Raw genomic sequence first — 21583 nt, forward strand, 5'->3', positions numbered from 1 at the left:
CCCTCAATAGGTGGACCGCTAGGGGCTCCGTCCGTCCGGACTCGTGGCCTTCTCGGGCTACCTTTAGCCAATGGGGGTCGCGTACGAAGTACCCGGCGTTACTTAGTTGATCGTTCCTACGTTACTTAATTTATCAAACCCGGCGTTACTTAATTTATCAAACTGCAGAGCATATTTTCACCTCCTGCTATGTTGCTACTTTGATATATGTTAGTAGGTGGTGCAAGATAGAACTCGAAGTGCATAAAATAGGTCGGTTTCTGATTTGTATAAGGAGATTATTCAAGGTATTATTTTAATAGCATATCGGTGTGTGTGGAAAACAAGGAATGATCATGTTTAATCTTCAAGCAAACATGTTAAAGTTGCTTAAGTGATAGAAAATAGAAAATCATTAGGCTTCTTGTGATTTAATAATAGATCAAAATACAAATCTATTTTTTTGAAAGATTGTAGTATCTCTCTCTTTATGTATGTAAGTTGTTTCTTTTGTAGTTCTGATTAATGCCTAGCCAATCTTGGCCGGTTTGTTAATGAAACCAGCCTTTTGAAAGAAACAATAATTTTGAGGGGTCGTTAACCAAACAGTAACACCAGTAAAATGAAGCATCAAAGGCCGTTAAAGAAATTGAGAAACCAAAACATTACATACAACGTCTCAAATAGCACAAGAAACAATGGAGCTTTAATTTATAACCGAACCGGTTATCAAACCCGCCACCTCACCGGTCCAGTGGTTGAACTAGAGAACCGAATGACATGTTAACTAATTTTAAAAAGATTATAAATGCATAGATCTTTTATATTTAAATATTCACAATAAAGACTTAAAAAAACACCAAAAAAACATAACATTCTTTAAAAACACCCAAAATTCACATATTGGGTGTGTTCGTTTCACAGAATGACAGAATTCGTAGGAATTCAAAGAAAATGAAATTAAAATCCCATGACATGCATGTTCGTTTAGTTGGAATTGGAATCTTAATTCCATTTTGGTGTGTTCGGTTCAAAGAATTGGAATTGGAATTGTAATTCAATTCCTTCAAATTCCTTTAAATATACGGATTTCAAATCCTTCCTAAATGTGGAGGAATTCAAGAAAATTCATTGGAATCTTATTTCGAGTTTTTTTTAACGAGGACAACGAATAAAACATTTTAACATTTTAATTTTTTTTTGTTTTTAATTTATATTTTAAGTTATTAATTTATTATTATTATTTTTGAATATTTTGAAGGGGTTTTTTATCTTAATAGAAAACCCTTTATAATAAAAAAATCATAACGCAAATATAAATTAATAACAAAAAATCTAAAAAAAACTAAAATGTTTTTGCCTTTATCATTGTTAAAAAAACTTCTTGATTCATATTCATTTGTCAAACAAACACATTAAGAATGTATTTGGATTTCAATTCCTCCAAATTCTAATTTCTATTGGAATATTCAGATTCCAAATCCAATTCCTTCAAATTCCAAATCCAATGCAAGTTTCAATTCCAATTTCATTCCATTCCGTGAAATGAACGCGCCGTTAAGGAAAAGAGTTTTCTAGGGACACCATCTTTTTTTTCTAAAAAAAATCTCTATACGCCCCGTATAGAACTATACAAGGTGTATACGGGAACCCATTACGTCTCGTATAACCCTATACAGGGCATAGGGAGGGGGTGTCTTAGTGTCCCTAGTAGAACACATTTTAAAACACTAAAAAACATTACATTGTCATATAATCATCACATTTTTACACTTACTTTTTAATTATCTATTTTTTTTAATTTAAGATCCAACATTTTCCCACATGGCCCTACCACGTGTAAAAAGTTGTGTTTTTACTATTTATTGTAAAAAAACCTCTCTCACCCACAATAGATAAGAACTAGTGAGTTAGACAAACACCAAAAAAGTAAAAACACATTTTATTGTGGATGATCTTAAAAGAAACCTACGTGAGCTTATCACATCTTTCTAGAGTGTCCAACTATGATGTCACCTAAATTAAACCTTATTTTAAATTAAACTTTATTTTAAAATCTATTTAATTAATAAAATAATAATAAATTGGATGTGGCTCAATGGTAGAGCACTCATTTTACTAGTGAGAGGTAGGGGTTCAAACCTCACTATCACCAATTTATATGGGAGATATGAGGGATGACCCTGGCTTGCCAGGGTTCGAGTCCTGATCTCACCCGGTTTTACCGGCTCCTCGTTGTCGTGCCATTTTGCGGGCGTAGGGGTCGGGTTTTATCCGATGAATCCCTCAATAGGTGGACCGCTAGGGGCTCTGTCCGTCCGGACTAGTGGCCGGCTCGGGCTACCTTTAACCAATGGGGGTCGCGTAAGAAGTATCCTGCGTTACTTAGTTGGTCGTTCAAAAAAAAATAATTAATAAAATAATATATTTATTATTTTTATTTTTAAAGCTCCTAAATTAAATGTTCATTTACTGGTATGATTCAGTTTCCAAAATAAAAAAATGTTCAATGTTATTTATTTATTATGGTTTTAAAATTTTACAGTTATTAAGGGTATGTTTGGGATTTTTTATTTAAGTTGGAAATGTCACTTTGTGATAAGTTAAAAATGACTTATGACTTTCTAAGAAGGAGTTTTCAAAAAAGTGTTTGGATTAACTTATAAACGTTTGGTCAATAAGGGTATAATGGGTATTTCAAACTTATAAGTTGATAAGTTAACTAATCCCAACTTATTGAAAACCCTTTTTTTAACCTTGTTGATAAGAAGAAAAGTAAAAGTTCAAATGTGTTCTCAAACACTTTGTAAACATAAAAATAACTAGTTAAACCTTCATAAGTCAAAATGAGCGGAAAATAAGGAATCCCAAACACACTCTAAATATGGGAAAACCACATATATTGTGCACAACGAGATATTTGAAGGTTTATGAACAAATTTTGTATTTAATCTTTTTACAAACTTATATATAATGTAATATTTAACTTCATATACGAAAAACTGTTTACGTTACTAAATTATATCACATTTATTGACGTTATATTCTTTATTCATCATGTGTATTAATGGGTTACTAACCTAGTGTAAACTATATTAAATTAAAAGTGTATTTCTTAGGAGAGTTGAGTTTAAGTCCTAGTCACTATAAAAAAAAAAACCTTTTAAATCGAAGCGGCTCGACCCCATGGAGCCGAACCAATGGTTGATGGTCGAGTTCCTCCGATCAAGTCCGGTCTGGTATTAGACACACTGAAAAGAAGTCTATCACTCAAACCTAACAATAATACAAAGACTAACAACAGAAAGAACATAAATTTAGTAGCTTCACATTCAATACAGAAAAAAACTTATAACTGAATGACAACTCTTGTTTTGTCTTCTTGCAAGCTTGATCCAACAACTGAACATCATGCACATCAATAACTATCGTTCCAAACCGTCCATCAATTATATATACGGATTCACCATCTTCATTTATTATAAGATATATTGTTATTATAATCAGAACGAATCCCGGTCACATGTTTTTTTGCCCAGAAAATATGAACAGTGTGATCTTGTATGGTTGTTAATAGTTATAGATGTGTATGGATAATGTCCTCTTGTTTGATACTTACATGAAGCATTCTTGGGTTCTGTAAGAACATGTTTTTAAAAATCATCGAAATGTTAGAATTGGATTCGTAGATTGGTTAAAAAACTCGTGTTTGTTGATGTAATTTGGTTTTAACATGAGTCCATAAAAACAAGTATCATAGAAATGTTTGTAAATCGTATACATACTTATATAATATGATGACAAACATAGATATAATATCGTTTTTTTTTCTGTAGATATGAGTGTTTATTTACTTGATATAATTTTGTGATAAGTGTAAATTGCGTGTTGACACAATTTAAGAAAAGAAAAAAAAGACTAGTATTATTTGTTAGTTTGTCTTGGATTTGCATTTTTGATGATTGTAACAAGTAACAACATATATTAATTTAACATGTTTGTAAGTATATAAGGGCCCGAGGTGCTCCCATCCAATTCTCAGTAATGTAAGTTTATTCGTTTTCATTCGATAATTGTTATACGCGTTGTAAGTTTATACAATTCCATCTAAAAATTTTGAGTTTGGCCCCCTCCGTTTATGAATCTTTGTTTATGAAAATTTGTATATGTATTAAGTCCCCACCCTTGCACGTGTTTTAGTTCATGCTTCGCCACTCTACATACTCTATAACAATATAATATTATTATGTTTAAATGTGTTTATTACTTTAACGTGAACCTCTTAACGTTTTATGTAATGACAGATTGACTTGAAATCGAGATATTAGACTATGTGGTGTGGGCACCAATTCCACTCCCTCCCACCGTGTCAAGTTATCGCCTCTTCACACCTCACTTCACTTCACTATCTTCCACTATATCAAGGAAATATTCAATCTGCTTCACTCCCTTTATAAATAAAATAATAATATTAGTATAGATAAAAATAATATATATAAATAGTTGGACCTTGATATGACATGATTAATTCTTTAGATCATGTGTTATGGAAGGATTTAATGGCGCCCTATCATGCTCTACATAGATGCATTGGATTGGGTTGCTAGAAGAATCACATCCCCCTTTGCCATTACGATGGTAGTGAGGAAAGAGGCTCCGACCTATTTCGAAGTTAATGCGGAAGACGATACCTCCTTTTAGATATTCCTCACCTCTCTACAACACTCAGTCTTATTAAAAGTTCTCACTTGTAGTGATTAACGAATTGGTGGGACGGACATAATATAAATTTACGTTTTCATAAAAGAAAAAAATAATATTCTAAAACTCTTTACTAGATGTTATTATAAAAAGAAAAGTGATTGGGGGCACGAATGCTACGTGCCGTAGGGGATAAATAAGAAGTTACATAGTTACATGGTATAACTCGTATTGGTTACATCTATGTTTTGGTTCACGACCCTAGTTTCACATGTCTAGCTTCTAGATATCTATTGTGTACTCTTTACACTTTCTAAATTCATTGTTGATACTAGCCGTCTCTTTTTTCAACATTTTTATTGGCTTTCATATCATGAGCATTTCATTTGTTTTAAGGTGATGCTCATACCTACTAGCTAGTTAAACATATATAGGAATCGTTGACTTCAATGGTGCTACTATACAAACATTACCTTTACAATTGTGTATCAACTTATCTCTTAGATCATCATGCATTGTAAGATCAAATATATTTTACTTTTAACATGAAAACAATGAGAACCAATTTGTTGTTATTATTAGGTTTATTTTTATAGGTGTTTGTTGTTATTTATTGTTCGTATTTGCTAATTTTCAATTAACAGACATTATAAGTATTTGCTTATTTATATTTTTTTTGTTATTATTAGATTTTTTTCTGTTACTGTTATAAGTATTTGCTGTTATTATTTTGTTCTTGATTTTGATTCTTTTGTTGTAATTTTTAGGTTTTTTCTTTATTATTATAAATCATTGTTTATTTAGATTGGTATAGTAGTTGGTATTGTTTCTTACATTCTTATTTTTTAACAAATTATTATTATTTCATACGTTCTCATGTAAAGATTAAAGTGCACATGAACCTTCCAATTATGCATATCAACATGCTTCACATCATACTTGTCATATGGCGTGACGAAAATAGTCATAGATGTCATATACTTTGTTATAAGTAGTTATATCAGTTAGTCAAAAACATTATACATGTAGAAAATTTTGCCCCTTGTATGACACATATGGCCATATTCCCCGGTTATACGACATGTAAAGGACACAACTCGTATGACACATTAATAATATCTGAATAATGTGTGATGCACATGTTTGTTTAAATCTGTAAATTCCAAATTGTAACTTATAGAACTACTACCTAGCGATGACCTTCATACAAAGAGTGTTTTAGCTTGATATATACATTTATATGTATATGTATGACGAGTATTGTACATATAACTAAATTATTGTGAAAACAGAAAGAATAATTTTAATTTGTTTATTATTATTTATCAATGATTCACATTTTAAGATGTCACACTTCTTACATGTACACAAAATGAAAAAATCAACATAGTTATGCATATACTTTTTAATTTTGTATTGTTTACCTATACTTGTTCATATATATTATGAATTGCGAGATGCTGGGATCAATGTTTTTCCTTCTCAGTTAATCGATATTCATGATTTCATGCCATTTTCTTGTAACTTATGATCATTTTCTCCATATTATATGACTCGCATTGGACACACACCTCGTATGACACGTCATAATGTCAAAATAATGTGTCAATGATGTTTGTATAGCTAATTTGTAATAAGTTGTACTATTGTAATCCAATTATTAATCACACATTGATTCGGGTAAAAATTAGCAACTTAAATTGAAAACAGGAGACTTTCACTTGACTAACATCGGGAAGAACGCGACCCCGGTTGGGATAATGGCGTGAATCAAGGGCTTATTTTTTCAGTCTTAAATGGCATTGATACATGTGTTTGTTAATAGAGGTCATGTGCATGTGCATTAATTTCTTTAACATGTTTGCATATATTATGGATATGGATATATGATCCTATGTCTTATTAGTAGAGAAAAAATATAATACAATAATTGCTTAATGTATAATAGGTACGTGAATACTGATATTCATGAGATCGATCCATTAAATTACATCACAAGATTTCAAAATCATCAATACATATCCAATTAATCATTAGTTCACCGAAAAAAACATATTTGGATCGTTAATCAATCAATTTTTTTACTTTTCTTCACGAAAACCATTTTGAGCGTTTTAGTATTTTGGCTGAGCGTTTTAGTATTTTTGCCTTTGAGCGTGATTCGCGTACTTATTATACGTTAAGCAATTATTGTACGATAACCTTCCCTGTTATTAGTATATATCAAATTTGAAATATATTAGTTTGCATTACAGTTAAACATATTATCATTTAAGTTTCTTTTACTTGCATAAACATGCGCAAGTGTAGCAGAAAATGTGTGTTGTATTTAAAGTTTGTTAACAAGGAAGTCAATGATAAAAAGACATCTACAAGAATATCTCTTGACTTTACGTGTTACGTGTCGTATTATTTTTCACATCAAAATTTTCATGCATCATTCAAAACATCCATTTTTATTTTCAATTAATCTTATGTTCACTTTCAAACGTTTTTATTATCACCATCATCACTTAATTTTTACTTTTCTTTTTCTAGCACAACTTTTTTTATTTAAAATAAATTAATATAAAGTTTTAAAGATTGTTTTATAATTAAAACATAAAAAGTTACATAAACTATTAATTAAAAGTCACATTAATTAAAATTAAAAAATGACATAAAAGTAATATAAAATAATGAGACAAAATTGAAATTAAAAATGACAAAAGATGAATATCATTCTCAGTTCTTTCTCTTATGTTCCTACATTTCTAGTATATTTCTCAGGTTAAAGAGTGACTTTGAAGTTAGAGGTCTTTCTGGAAGCAATTTCTCTATTATCAAAGATAGATCATAGATGTATAGATTGCACCCTCCGTAAACCCTACAAATAGCTAGATTCTATTAGTTAGGTGGTTGTATTTTTAACTGTGGACCAGCCCCACATACCTCTTGTTTGTTCGCTTTGGAAAATCGAATGCATGACCAGACAACACCATCCGAAAGAATCCTCTAATGCTCCCATACTTAAACGTTAGATGGCATCCATGTCGCCATTTGGTTATACCCATTGTGGGGGGTGCTCTCACATTCAAAACTTAACTAATCCATATCACTCCATGATTACTTGCCAATTAACCTTCAAAAGCAGTGCAGTGGTTAAGCGCCTTATTTCTATATTTAAGAGTTCTCGAGTTTAAATCTTGTTTTCACTTATTTCCTACCATGAATCTTGAACACCGCATGCCCAATGCAAGTTGTGATTTACCTGATTCCATTGATTAGCAAAGTATTTAACATCACATATGCCAAACAAATGTGATTAACATGATCTCGTTAATTAGCAGGGTGATGATAGGCACCGTGATTTTTCTGATATAATATTCTCATGATTAAAAAACTATGTAATTAACAAGACAACTTAAAATATCATTCTACTATTCATTTCACATGAATCAAAATTGTTGGTAAGATTAGATTATAAACAATGGCTTGAAATTATCCTCTTAAACCAAAAGGCAATGTATATTGAATTCTGAAGATGAAAGAAAGCCCTCTCTTGTCCCAAAGTAATTGAATATTGAATATTGTAGGGTCAGTTAGTAAAGTCTGCAACGGTAAATCAATATGCAATCTTGGCTCCTACCTACCCGCACAGGATGAATATATTGCTTTAAAAACCACTCCACTTGTATTGCCGTTACCCAAAAGCTCACTCCTCTCATAGCTAGCTTTTGGTTTCTTTAACATCGTCAACAACCAACCTTGCACGTTTCGTTAATCGGTTCCTAAAGGTTTGTAAGTTTTGTTGCAAGTTCTAAGTTATGTTGACCAGGTATAGGATCAAAGTTATCGATAAGTATAGTCTATTACTCTACTTGTATATTTGACCGGTTATAGCAACATGAGTTGATAAAACGTTTCTACTATTGATAAAAAAAACAAATAAATAACGTTACTATGATTGGTAACATTTTATGATGTTACTATTCATTATTTAAGTACGGATAACATAATGAAAGTACGTTACTATGTTCTTGAAAATTGTTAATTAGTGACGTTGTTTGAATAAGACGATTTAACTTCATTTCTTTTACTTTTGCCACAGATGTTTTCATAGGTGTTTCTAATCCAAATTTTGGTTTGATCGACAGTTTTACTAGAGGTGTGCATGAATCATTTTATGTTAATTTCAAAGATTGTATAAGACACAAAATTGTTTTATATCGCATAAAATTGATTTAGGATCCTAAATGATCGATTGAGCTATAAAAACAAATAGTAAAACTATAAAGTGACAAGTTTAAAACCTTGCCACAGGTTCGATTGCAGTGGGTTTAAGGTTCTTGTTTGTGACTAAAGCATAGCTTACGGGTCAAGTGGCCCCATAGATGTTTTTTTTTCTATTTTAATATAGGATTTATGCAATCGAAACCTGAGTGGCTACAATAGTTTTATTATAGTGACCAAATTAATAAATATAAATTGCATGTTATAAAACCAAAATTGATATATGTATGCTGCCCTAACATTGCCATAAGTGGAGGTGAGGGGTGCGAATCTTTTTTGCTATTTTTTCCTTTCACTTTTTGGACTTGCAATGTCAATAATAATGGTAGTTTATCTCACTTAAGGCCATTGATCTCCCTGTTTAATGATATCCTAGTTTAACATTTTTATTTTTAATTTATTATTATTATTATAACGTCAATTTTTTAACACCTAAATTCAACCTTAACTTGCACTTGCAAACCTAAATTCATACCGTAGATTGTCGTCGTTTAAAAACTTTTTGCAAGGATTTAATTCCAATTTCCACAGCCTCATATTTGTGAGAACACCGTTCATTGATATACTAGTTTAACCTCTATATTATTCATTTAATTAGTAACATTAACTCTCTTTAGCTAGTTTACAAAAACTTAGAAAGTATTTGTATATATCTAAAACTAATTTTTTAGTTCTTAGTTATTTACCATCAATCTTTCATTGTGTTTAATATATATCGGCAAATTGGATTTTAAAAATTCAAATTATTACTCATTGACCGATGATAATGAGACTTACTGTTTGACTAATGATATTTCTAACTTTTACTTTCGTTGTCAAGAGCAATCATAGGAGTTTAATCATCATATATTTATACTTTCGTTGTCATGATTATTATGAATCAAATGGAGACGTATTAGCATAACTGAGTATGAATCAAATGTAAATTTGTAATAATTATGCTAATAAGATTGCCCTTCACAACATAAGTGAAAGTTAAGGGTGTTATTGATCAAATTGTCAGTACGGATTATTATTGGCTAATAGGTCAAAGTTTGGATTATTTAAATCCAATTCGCCATATATACTTAATTACCAAAATACAACGTTATAACTTATAACTAGTATGGTATCTATTGTTTCAAGTTTTCAAATTTTTGGGATATAATAACACTCACACTTTATCAAATAAGCAATTTGGACTATCAATATGAAACAACCTCGAAATCCTTATGTATCAAAACACAATAATCAGATAAACAGTTTCAATAACCAATCTAATTCATGTGAACTACAGAGCTAGTACCAAAGTTATAAACTGATAGAATCGGTTTTATATATCAGGGATTGAGAATATGAAATATCCATTCAGAGGGATTGCAGGGGACATTAGAGGCAGGGTATCGTGTTACAAACAAGATTGGATTGCTGGTATTACGCCCGGAATTAGGTAAACTTATCTAAAAGTTAATTCAAAAACTCGGTATCTCCTATTATTTCATGAAAATATAGGAACAATGTTTTTAGCAGTTCGTTAATTTCATAGTTTTGATGTTGTCGTAGGATATTAGCTCCAACTATGTACATCTTCTTTGCTTCTGCGCTTCCTGTCATTGCTTTCGGAGAGCAACTTAGCCGAGACTCAGGTACCCTATTAAAGTCCCATATACAAACACAAAAAAACTTGTCTTGGTAGCTAGAGTGCTATATACGCATAAGTATATTTTTCACCATTTTTTTCCTTAGATGGAAGATTAAGCACTGTGGAGACTTTGGCTTCTACTGCTATATGTGGCATCATACACTCTATTCTTGGAGGACAACCTCTTATGATAGTGGGAGTTGCAGAACCTACAATTATAATGTATACATATTTGTATGAGTTTGCCAAAGGGAGGCAAGGATTGGGTCCACAACTCTACTTGGCTTGGTCTGGATGGTAATATATCTATAACTCCCATATTATAACGTTTTGGTCACCATTCATAGTGTATATACACAGGCTTTGTAGAGAAAGTTGTAGCTTAATATTTCAAAAGTACGTAATCTCAAACATTACATACGAACGCGATTCTTTGTTTAGAAGGTTTAGCTAAGAGTTCAAAATTAGCAAACTCGACTCTAGAAAGTACTTGTTTCCAATGATTATATATTTAGCTTGCGAGTGATTTATCATGTTAAGTTACATGTTTCATTAAAAAAACGTGTAGCTTCTGAATATGCTTTGCGTCACGTTTGCAGGGTATGCGTATGGACAGCTATACTATTGTTTGTTATGGCCATATTTAATGCTAGTGATATCATCAGTCGATTTACAAGGATGGCAGGGGAAACTTTTGGGATGTTAATTTCTGTTCTTTTCATTCAACAGGCCATCAAGGTATTTAGTCATATATGCATAAACAACTTCCAACAGTAAATTACATGTTCATTATTGTTTACATTCTTTCTTCCTTTCTTTTGTCCCTTATACCTTCGTATTCTCCAATTTTTGTTTTCTTTTTTTTAAAGAAAAATGTTAGTCATACGTAACTTTACACCAATTGATTAGTAAACTATTTTATTTCCTAGGTTTGAACCCGAGACTTCCCCACTAAAAGACATATGCATCTATCAAGTGGGTTAGCCCCAAATTAACAAACTGTTTATTTTTAATTGAGTTATCATTTTTTTCAACCTAAAGCCATAGACTCGAGGGCTACAGCATAACATAAATAAATCACAAGAGTAGCCATTTGACCACACTTGGTTAAAATGATTGCATCCAATCAAAATAAGCCAAGTGTCTATGGATGATACAATTTTGAATTTTGTGCTACGTCAATCAAATAATGTCATGTCAAATATGGCCCAAAAGTCTTAAGGTTTTGCGTCAATGGTGAGGACCAATGATACGGTGACACGTAAGCATATGTACAAAACTCAATGTTAAGACCATATGTAGTCATAAAGCTCCACTATCAGGGGTTATGCGTCACGTAGCGCCCAGTCAGAATTATGGTTTTATACAAAAACAGGCTGTAGTCATAACTCTCCACTACCAGGGGTTATGCGCCACGTGGCGCCCAGTCATTATTAATTTTTTTTGTTACTCACAATCAATATTTTTATAATATTTATAATGGATATTTGATATAAGTATGGTATTGGTAAAATGATAGGTAGAATAGATATTTGATATAAATAATATTGAATTAATAATAGTTATGTACATCTCTATCTTCTTCTTCCTTCTTCCCTGTAACTCACTCACCCAACCACCACCACCACCGATCATAACATAAACCACCACCACCACAACTCACCCACCACCACCATCGATCATAAAAATAGCCGATCTGTAACCCCTTCTTCTCAGATCTGTACCTCCAATCCACTCACCAAATCATCCGGCACCTTCAGCGGAGACAGCCAACTATGTAGAAAACGGTCAGATTTGTTGATATGCTTGCCCATTCTTGCGTTTTGTAGAAAACGCCGGGGAAAAAGAAAATTACATAACGCAGGGGGGGCGGTGTACCCCCGCGTTTTCCTCCATAACGTGGGTGACAAAGTTGCCACTACGGGTGGTCTAAGCTTGTGTTGGGCGGTTGGCACAAAATATTCATGAAGCAAAATCTTGCCAAGTTTTGCATCCAAATATCCAATGTTGTCCTTACGCCAACTAGTAGGTTTCTTTGTCATTGAAAAGTGTGTAACAGTCAAGTATTTTGTTTTTTTTTTCTTTCAAGTGAACAACTATTTTAGTAAACAAGTTTGGTCAAATTGATAACTTTAAAATATGAATATGATAAATATATCAATGTTTATTTTGGTAACATATTTAGTGGCTATCCTCTTGACTCATATCCATCATAGACAATATTTGGTTTAACTGAAGTGTGACTATTTTACAAGGGACTTGTGAGCGAGTTCAATATTCCCAAATCCGAGAACCCGGATTCAGTTAGCTATCAGTTACACTGGCTTTACACTAACGGCCTACTAGCAATTATATTCTCGTTTGGCCTTCTATACACTGCGTTAAAAAGCAAAGACGCTAGATCTTGGTTGTATGGAACAGGTGAATAACTTCAAAATTTTATTGGACATTTTTGCACTTTTGTGTCAAGTTTATTGCAGCCCTAATGGACAATTTACATGTAATTAGGGTGGCTTAGAAGTTTCATAGCAGACTATGGGGTCCCATTGATGGTTGTAGTGTGGACTGCACTCTCTTTTTGTGTACCAAACAAAGTCCCATCTTATGTTCCAAGAAGACTTTATAGTCCACTCTTATGGGATTATGAGTCTTTATACCATTGGACTGTAATTAAGGTATATCTTTGCTAAATTCCCTTAAATTGCTTAATTATTTTCTATTATCTTACTAGATATCCTTAATTGGCCCATCTATATAAAAATGAATGAGACTAATTTGTCTTGTATACTTGGTTTTTTTTACAATGAGACTAATAGGACATGGGTAAGGTTCCTCTGGTGTATATCATGGCTGCCTTCATCCCCGGTGTTATGGTAGCCGCGCTTTATTTCTTCGACCACAGTGTTGCTTCACAATTGGCTCAGCAAAAAGAATTCAATATCAAGAAACCATCCGCCTATCATTATGACATTTTCCTGCTTGGATTTACGGTATCCATTTTTTTTTTGTTAGGCAAATTGTTTGATCAAATTTCTAGATAACCAACTTTTATTAAAGCTAGAAAAAACCTTCAAAATTTTCGATTCAACGTAATCATATGAATATCAGTTTAGGAAAAAGTCAACATAGTCAAAGTTACACGACACGTCATGTTACATTAAATTGAAACTTTTCGAAATTTTGACCGTTTACCTGGCCTAAAAAACTACTTGCCTATAATAATATACAGGCATTCTAAATTTTAAAAATACAACCGACTATGTGACGAATCACACTTATAACTTTCATTTTCGTTGCAGATCGACAATCAATCTCATTCTATTGAAAAAGTAGCGTTGTCTTTCCCTTATGCCTAATTGACTTATTTTTATCCCAATAGGAATATTGTAAGTTGTTTTGAAACAATTAACATAAATGAAATTTAGGGCATGTAGAGTTGCTTTTCTTTTAGAGTGGGATTACCCTTAGCAACGAAAGTGAAAATATAAGCAACATTAGTCAAATTGTTGGTACGTGTATTTTATCGAGCAACGAGTCATAATTTGAATTTTAAATTCTAGTTTTCAATAGAATATTTACAAAAGTGGTTAGCTTTTTATGAAATTAGGTTAACTTTTTATGAAATTAACCTTATTTTCCTATGTTACTAAATGCTCTCCAAGACTTTGCTTTGTGGATTGATTGGATTACCCCCTGCAAATGGTGTTTTACCTCAGTCTCCCATGCACACTAAAAGTCTAGCTGTTCTTCAAGGACAGGCAAGTCTATTTTTTTTTATAATTTATAAAGAAATTATTTTTTCACTTCACTTATTGAGTCAAAATCAATTTATAACAATCGAGTTATTCAACCAGTTTATCAAGAAGAAGATGATGGAGAGTGTTGACGAAAGCATGGAACAAAAAGCTAGTGTTGCTGAGATCTACAACAAGATGCGGAAAGTGTTCATAGATATCGACAACACCCCAATCGTAAATCTTCTGTTTATTATTCGTACAAGTAGTAGTCGGTTTTTAAAACTTGGAAAAGGATCTGAGTTGTTTGATTATCTGTATCAAACTTCAAAAGTTCTATGTAAGGCCCCGTTACCGGTAGCCCTACTTTCGTGTTGGATTTACTCATAAACGCAATTCTAGATATCAGAGTTAATTAAAACATTCGCGGAATATAAAAGCTTTCATAAAACATTTCATAACAAAACACCTCTTGTCTTATAACAACATCTTGTCTTTCAAAATAAACAAAACATTAAACTTAAACGTCTTGAGTCTTCCGATGCCAGCCCCTTATTCAGTGCCACGTGTCTCCTCAAGCGAGCTGCCTCATCCTACTCACCTGCGTGCATACTAAAAGTCAGCTACGCTGAGTGAGTTCTAGTTAATCACATAATCATACAATACCGTCTTACATTTCATACTTAACCTCTTAACTTTCTTACATACACACGTAAGTGCATATACTTTCATTCTTACCTTCATACTTCCTTTACATACATAATCATATGTTTTAAAGAGCCTTTCGCCCTATAACCTCACAGATATTATAAGGGATTATAAGGGTCTGGTCCCTAACATCACAGATATTATAAGGGTCTGGTCCCTAACATCACAGATATTATTAGGGTCTGGTCCCTAACATCACAGATATTATTAGGGTCTGGTCCCTAACATCACAGATATTATTAGGGTCTGGTCCCTTTGTTTCGTTTAACTGTACCGTACCTGTTCATACATACTTTCCTTGACAATACGTGCAATCTCCGAAGAGCGTTCACGTACCATCATCATAACATACATACATTATGCATACATCATATATTCATACATACATCCTATCTTTCATCATACTTATCAATCATATCTTAACTACCACCTGACGGTACATGCAATATTCGTAGATCGTTCACGCACCGTCAAACAATCATCATACATAAATCATACAAGGCATACACTTACCACTTAAGATAAGTGTATTAACTATCACATCGAGTATACACATAGCCCCGAAAACATAACAAGGAAGTGGGGCTAGAAACTCACCTTAATGCGGTTGCGTTCACCGTTTATAGTTATCCCCTTCTTGAGCTGTGCACGACTAACTGTATAATAATTATACGTTTCAGTAAACTATCACTACACATATCGCCTTTTTAGTTTAGTTATTACCCTCAACGAACGGGGGTCCGGGGGCAGCGCCCCTGGCAGCGGGGTTCTAGGGGCGGCAGCCCCCTAGCGGGGTCCAAGGGGCAAAGCCCCTGGCTGGGGTTAAGCTTGGAAAAATTTTATTTTCATTAACTGTCTTATCACATTTTCCATTAGCATTTTGAATCATTGAATAATATGCTACTTAAAAGTTCAAGGGTTTATTTGTAATTAAATCATTCTTTTCTAACTCCAGGGAATGTTCTGTCATTCTTTCAAAGTTCTAATTCGTCACTCAGTTCTTAAAGAATGAGAATTCAAAACGAATTAGCCATTATAGCGAATCTGCCTTTGTAACGAATCAGGCATCTTAACGAACTGGTCCTTATAGCGAATTGGACCTTAACGAACTGATCTGGTCAACGAATGAACCCTATAACGAAGGGGGTTCATTCGTCCCTCTCTTAGCGAATGGCCTTAGAGAATGGCCTAGTTCGCCCTTATTTCCCTAACGAATGACATGCTAGTTCGCTAATCTTTCCTTAGCGAATCGGCTGGCGAATCACACCTACTTCGCTAGTTACCCTTAGCGAATTAGGGTTAGGTCAGGGAATGTCAGAACATTCCCTGACATCGCTAACCTCGTACCAACCTTTTCCGGCGCCGCCTTTCCGGCGCCGTCATTGCCGAAAAGCCGCCGGAAAAATGCGATTTCGCCGGAAAAACGGGTTTTAGCTTGTTTTTCACCGTTTTTCGTCTCGTTCAATCCAGATCTGAGCTAGGGTGACTCCTAAGCTCATCATAGGTTCGGTTTATACCCGAATCCACCCGGATCTCGTGACTTAAACGGTTTAACGGTGTCGGCTCGTCGTTTCATGATTATATCTAACGGATTTAAGCTCATACAACAAACTACTATCATACCTTGGGTCGGGATCCGATTCTTCTTCTATAATTCGGCTAGAGAGACTAGAGAGAGAGAGAGAGCTTAAGTGTGTGTGTTTGAGAGGTGTAAGGGATATGTGTAAATGAATTAAATGGAGGATTAAGAGTATATATATTTTTGATCATGGGCTTAAGCCCATGGTCTTTCCTTCATTCCTCCATAACCCAAGTCCATAACCCATATCCATTTACCCAACACAAGTCCATCTCGTATTCTATTCAACTAAACCGATAACGACCCGCTATAAAATAAACGAACTTTATTTTATTAATATAACCGAAAGTAGGATGTTACATTCTAATTTTATATAGCAACCATTCGAAACTTACATAATTTCCTTATATTAATTTAGGAAAACGTTACGTCTTTCTAATTCATCCGCGCATTGTAACAAGTAGACGCTGACACACATCTTTATTCATGTGTCATCGTCACCTTGTTGCAAGGATGATTTAAGAAGATATAACATTCCTCCCATGATTATGTTATTCTGATGATCTAATATGGAGTATTCATTTTAAAAACACATTAATACACATACACCCCTTTGTGACTTCCTCAACGTCAATTCAACTAACAATATTCCATCACAGACAAGCTTAGTCGTTGGCGAACTAAAAGACTTGGAAGACGCAATAATGAATGTAGAAGACGGGTTGAAAAGCACAAAGGAGAAATTCAATCTTGAGAAACACATTGATGCTTACTTGCCCGTTCGAGTTAACGAGCAAAGAGTTAGCAACTTTCTACAATCAATCCTTGTAGCCGCGTCTATATGTGCCATGCCCGTAATCAAATTAATACCCACCTCGGTTTTATGGGGTTATTTTGCTTATATGGCCATCGACAGCCTTCCCGGAAACCAGTTTTGGGAAAGAGTCTTGCTTCTTTTCGTTTCCCCTGGACAAAGATACAAGTAAGTTACTTACAAATAAATTGACTCGTCTTTAACATAAACGTAAAACGTTTATAAGTAAATAAATTTACTCGGTTTTGTCTATTGTACAAAATCGTGTGTTCTACTTCTAATGTCATTGTGTCTTACGATTGAAATTTGGCAGGTTTGTTGAAAAGGTTCACACTTATTTTGTGGAGACTGTACCATATAGAACCATCGTGATATTCACCATCTTCCAAGTTGTCTATTTCCTAGCGTGTTTCGGCGTGACATGGATCCCAATTGGGGGCATTCTTTTTCCTCTGATGTTCTTCATCCTCATCGTCATTAGACAATACATTCTGCCAAAAATGACTTCCCTTCGTCATTTGAACGAGTTGGATGCAGCCGAGTTTGACGAATTTGAAGACGGTCCATCACAACCTCTATTAAAATAATATATATATAGCGATGTTCAATACAAACTCAGATTTAAATAGAGAACCATATATATAGATTAAATATTGGTTCATATATATTGTTTTATTTGTGATATATAATTGTCTCTCTTCTAGCACAAAACTCATGGGTTTGAGTTTACTCTAAACGCGTTCGGGAAGTTTTAGGTTGAACTTGCAAACACGTTAGCATAATATATTAATTACAAATAAATTTATATTACAATACAAAGTGAAATAAGGAAACAATTATAACTACTTAGAATATATAACAATAATAGGAGATTATGAATATCTCAAAGATTTGCACTTCAGTCATTTATTTAATAGAAAACGCGTGGTGAATTGGGAGACTTTCTTTATATATAGGTTTCAAAATCACAAACGAGCCAAATCTTAATATAATAGGGAGAAGAAAGAAAAGAAGACTGATCAACCCTCCCAACCACGTTAATTAATCCACATAATAACCTAACCTAACCTGTTTCAATTTCCACATCATGTTTATGTCTAAGAAGCTGGAGAGGAAGGCTGAATCCTCCCCGCGTCACATTTTAAAACTATATGACATACCGAAAGCAACAAACAACTTCGATGAATCATTAATAATCGGGAGAGGATGGTGTGGGGATGTTTACTTTGGTGAAGTCTTCAATGTTCCTGCTGCTTTTAGAAGAATTAGTCCCAGGTCAAGGGAAGGGGCAAAAGATTCTTGGCCCGAAGTTGAAAAACAAGGGCTTTGCGCCTTGCGCCACCCTAATCTTGTATCCTTGATTGCTTACTGTAACGAGCAGACCCATCAAAAAGAAACCGTTCTTGTCTCTGAATTCATTTCTAATGGGACGCTCAAGGATCATCTCCATGCACGCCGTACCCCTCTTCCCTGCCTTCAACGGCTCCAGATATGCGTGGGTGTCGCTCGTGGTATACGCCACCTGCACAATGCTGGTGTTATGCATGGCGACATTAGGAGCTCTAATATTTTCTTGACTGATACTTGGGTACCCAAAGTTGGAGACTTTGGGTTGTCCAAATTAGGCTTCACATATTGTGATGATGATGATTGTGATACATCTCACTTCGAGTGTAATTATGGAATGTTTGGGTATTTGGATGGCTATTCTATCCAGTCTGGAGGCTTAACCATGAGCTCCGATGTTTATTCCTTTGGCGTGCTCTTGCTCGAATTGCTTTGTAGGAAGCCTGCAGTGGATGGAAGATTTGTTTCGGATAACCGGCAAAGAAGTCTATTGAGGTGGGTTCGACTAATTACTGCGGGGACGGATTTAGAGGATGTAATCGACTCGGGTTTGCGGAAACAAATATCCCCAACATGTTTGAAAGATCTTTTTGATATTGCCGAAAGATGCACGAATGAACGTATAAGAGCCCGACCTGCCATCGCTGAGGTTGTGGCCAGGCTCGAGACTGTACTGACGTTACAAGAGAGATTCAGTAATCCTGTGCCGTCTGCACCAAGTGTGAAGGAATTTGTGTTTAACGACCTGAAAAAAGCTACTCAAGAATCGCTTTTGCTTTTGGATCAGGCAGGTTCCTGGAAGGTGTGCCAAGGTTGGGTTGAGGAGAACACATCAGATGAAAGTGCTGGTATTGCCGTTGCTGTAGTATCGATCACCACTGATCAGTTACATAATGACTGGCTGGTAAGCATCACCATCATTTTACACCTGCAGCCATATAACTGAAACTTTAAAGTTCTTGTTGTGGCACCTGGTTTTATGTGAGGGGCTTTTCGGATGAAAATGTAACCAGACCAACTTTCAAAAATTATCTATGTTTTTTACACGCGTCAGTATTTTTGGTTCCCATTTTTAATCGGTACAACTGACCAGAAACGTTTTGAACGGTGGTTTCTTTTTTCGACATCAAGGTAATTTTGTAACATAAAAATAATTTGTGAGTTCAGGAAGAGGTGAAGTTCTTAGAACAGTTGGCACATCCTAATACTATCAGGCTTTTAGGACATTGCATCGCGGATGGACACGGACACGGACACTTGCTTGTTTACGAGCACTTGGAAAAATCACTCTCTCGCTTTATTCGTGGAGGTAGGAACTCTTTTTGTTTTCTGCAGTAAATTAAGTAGCTATATGAGATGAATAATTTTGCAGGTGATCATTTAGAGCCGCTTTCATGGAAAACACGACTTAACATACTGATAGGAGTTGCCCGTGGATTGAAGCATTTGTGTACGGTAAAAGGGGTACATTGTAACTTCCTGATCGATGATATATTGCTCGATGAGGTAGGAACTTTCAAAACTCTTTTAGATTATGGGTGGGAGTGTTCCTCGGGTTATTTTTACGGGTTAATTGACCCGTATCTTTGTTCAGACAGTCTATTGTCACCTGATCTTTAAAAAAAAATTCATGCGGAAGTTAACTTTTTGAAAAGTCAAAATTGATTTGGAACCAAAAGATGAGAGGTTTATGTCATTAATCCTGCTCGGGTTAATTACTTGTTCGAGCAGGGTTACGGTTAAAAAACAAAACCACATGTGGATCAAACCACTTATTATTTTTGGTTTTATGTCACTGTCATCAAAGCTAAGCACTTACGATTACTCTTTGTTATTCCAGTATTTGAATGCTAAGTTTGGGGGTTTTGGGTATGTGGAAATCCAACAAAGACATGGTAGAGAACTGCTAAAGGGAGTCTTCGATTATTTAAAGCCAGAGTATGACCCAATCAACAGTAAGTATGTTGCACGCTATGAACCAAACACACTTCTTAGTTTAAGAAACGCCAAGTTGATGCACATATTTAATAATCTGTGGTTTTGTTATTCAATTTACAGGTTACTTACCGATGGATGATGTGTGTAGCTTCGGATTGGTACTGCTAGAAACTATTACAGCCAAACACCCCGGTGACATCATGGAGGAGTTGGTGAGTTTGGAGATGCGGGCCCCTAAGTGCTTTTCAAGGAAATGATGGATCCACGTCTTAAAAACAACTATTCCCCAGAAGGTGCTTTCAGTTGCATGGAACTCGCATTAAGGTGTCTTGCTGGACGACCCGAGTGCAAGCCTTCAATGGAAGAAAGTATGTCGAGTTTGGAAAAAATATATGCGCTTAACAACTAGATGGAATTAGGAGTTTGGGTTTGATGCTTGGCAAGTTACTTGTAATTTGGAACCGGATTTGAACATTATAATCTTTATTTGCATGATTGAGAATATTATTGAGTATTAGATGGATGTGTTGGTTTAATCACAATGCTAAAGTTAAGAATCATAAGAGACCGAATATTGGACCATGTAATGGTTAGTGTTGCGTTTGACTGAATATTGGACCATCACTTGTGCTCCAAACCTTCAAAATGTATAGTGTTAGTTCTTGAAGTCTTCAAACATTTGTATATAACATGATAACATATAACAACTAATCTAAAAACTCATACCACAAAATTAATAAGCTACAATTCAAAAGTGAAGAAAAGAAACATTACATCCCGAAAAAGATACATTTTAGGGTGTTTGGATGTACATGATTTCCAAAATGATTATTGCAACTTGAATAAAAACACAATTGATAACTAAATAGTTAGGTTACAATAACTAGTTT

General features: G+C 34.2%; 2 protein-coding genes across 2 annotated transcripts; both read left to right on the top strand.

The window, feature by feature from the left end:
• Window positions 1-8174: 8174 nt before the first annotated feature.
• On the top strand, window positions 8175-18033 carry LOC143583154 (boron transporter 4). The gene is made up of 11 exons (XM_077065545.1): window positions 8175-8456; window positions 10276-10381; window positions 10495-10577; window positions 10678-10870; window positions 11173-11311; window positions 12829-12994; window positions 13082-13248; window positions 13390-13563; window positions 14236-14544; window positions 17254-17576; window positions 17722-18033. Exons 2-11 carry the CDS (start codon window positions 10287-10289, stop codon window positions 17993-17995), a joined length of 1923 nt encoding a protein of 640 aa, XP_076921660.1. The 5' UTR covers window positions 8175-8456; window positions 10276-10286; the 3' UTR covers window positions 17996-18033.
• Window positions 18034-18380: 347 nt separating this feature from the next.
• Window positions 18381-20950, top strand: LOC143581879 (putative serine/threonine-protein kinase PBL22). Its single transcript, XM_077064567.1, has 5 exons — window positions 18381-19659; window positions 19923-20064; window positions 20128-20261; window positions 20596-20710; window positions 20814-20950. Exons 1-5 carry the CDS (start codon window positions 18496-18498, stop codon window positions 20948-20950), a joined length of 1692 nt encoding a protein of 563 aa, XP_076920682.1. The 5' UTR covers window positions 18381-18495.
• Window positions 20951-21583: the final 633 nt, after the last annotated feature.

The sequence above is a fragment of the Bidens hawaiensis genome, unplaced genomic scaffold (assembly GCF_021521415.1).
Source record: "Bidens hawaiensis isolate Kalapana, Puna unplaced genomic scaffold, B.hawaiensis_p1.1 tig00001511_1, whole genome shotgun sequence".
NCBI lineage: Eukaryota > Viridiplantae > Streptophyta > Magnoliopsida > Asterales > Asteraceae > Bidens > Bidens hawaiensis.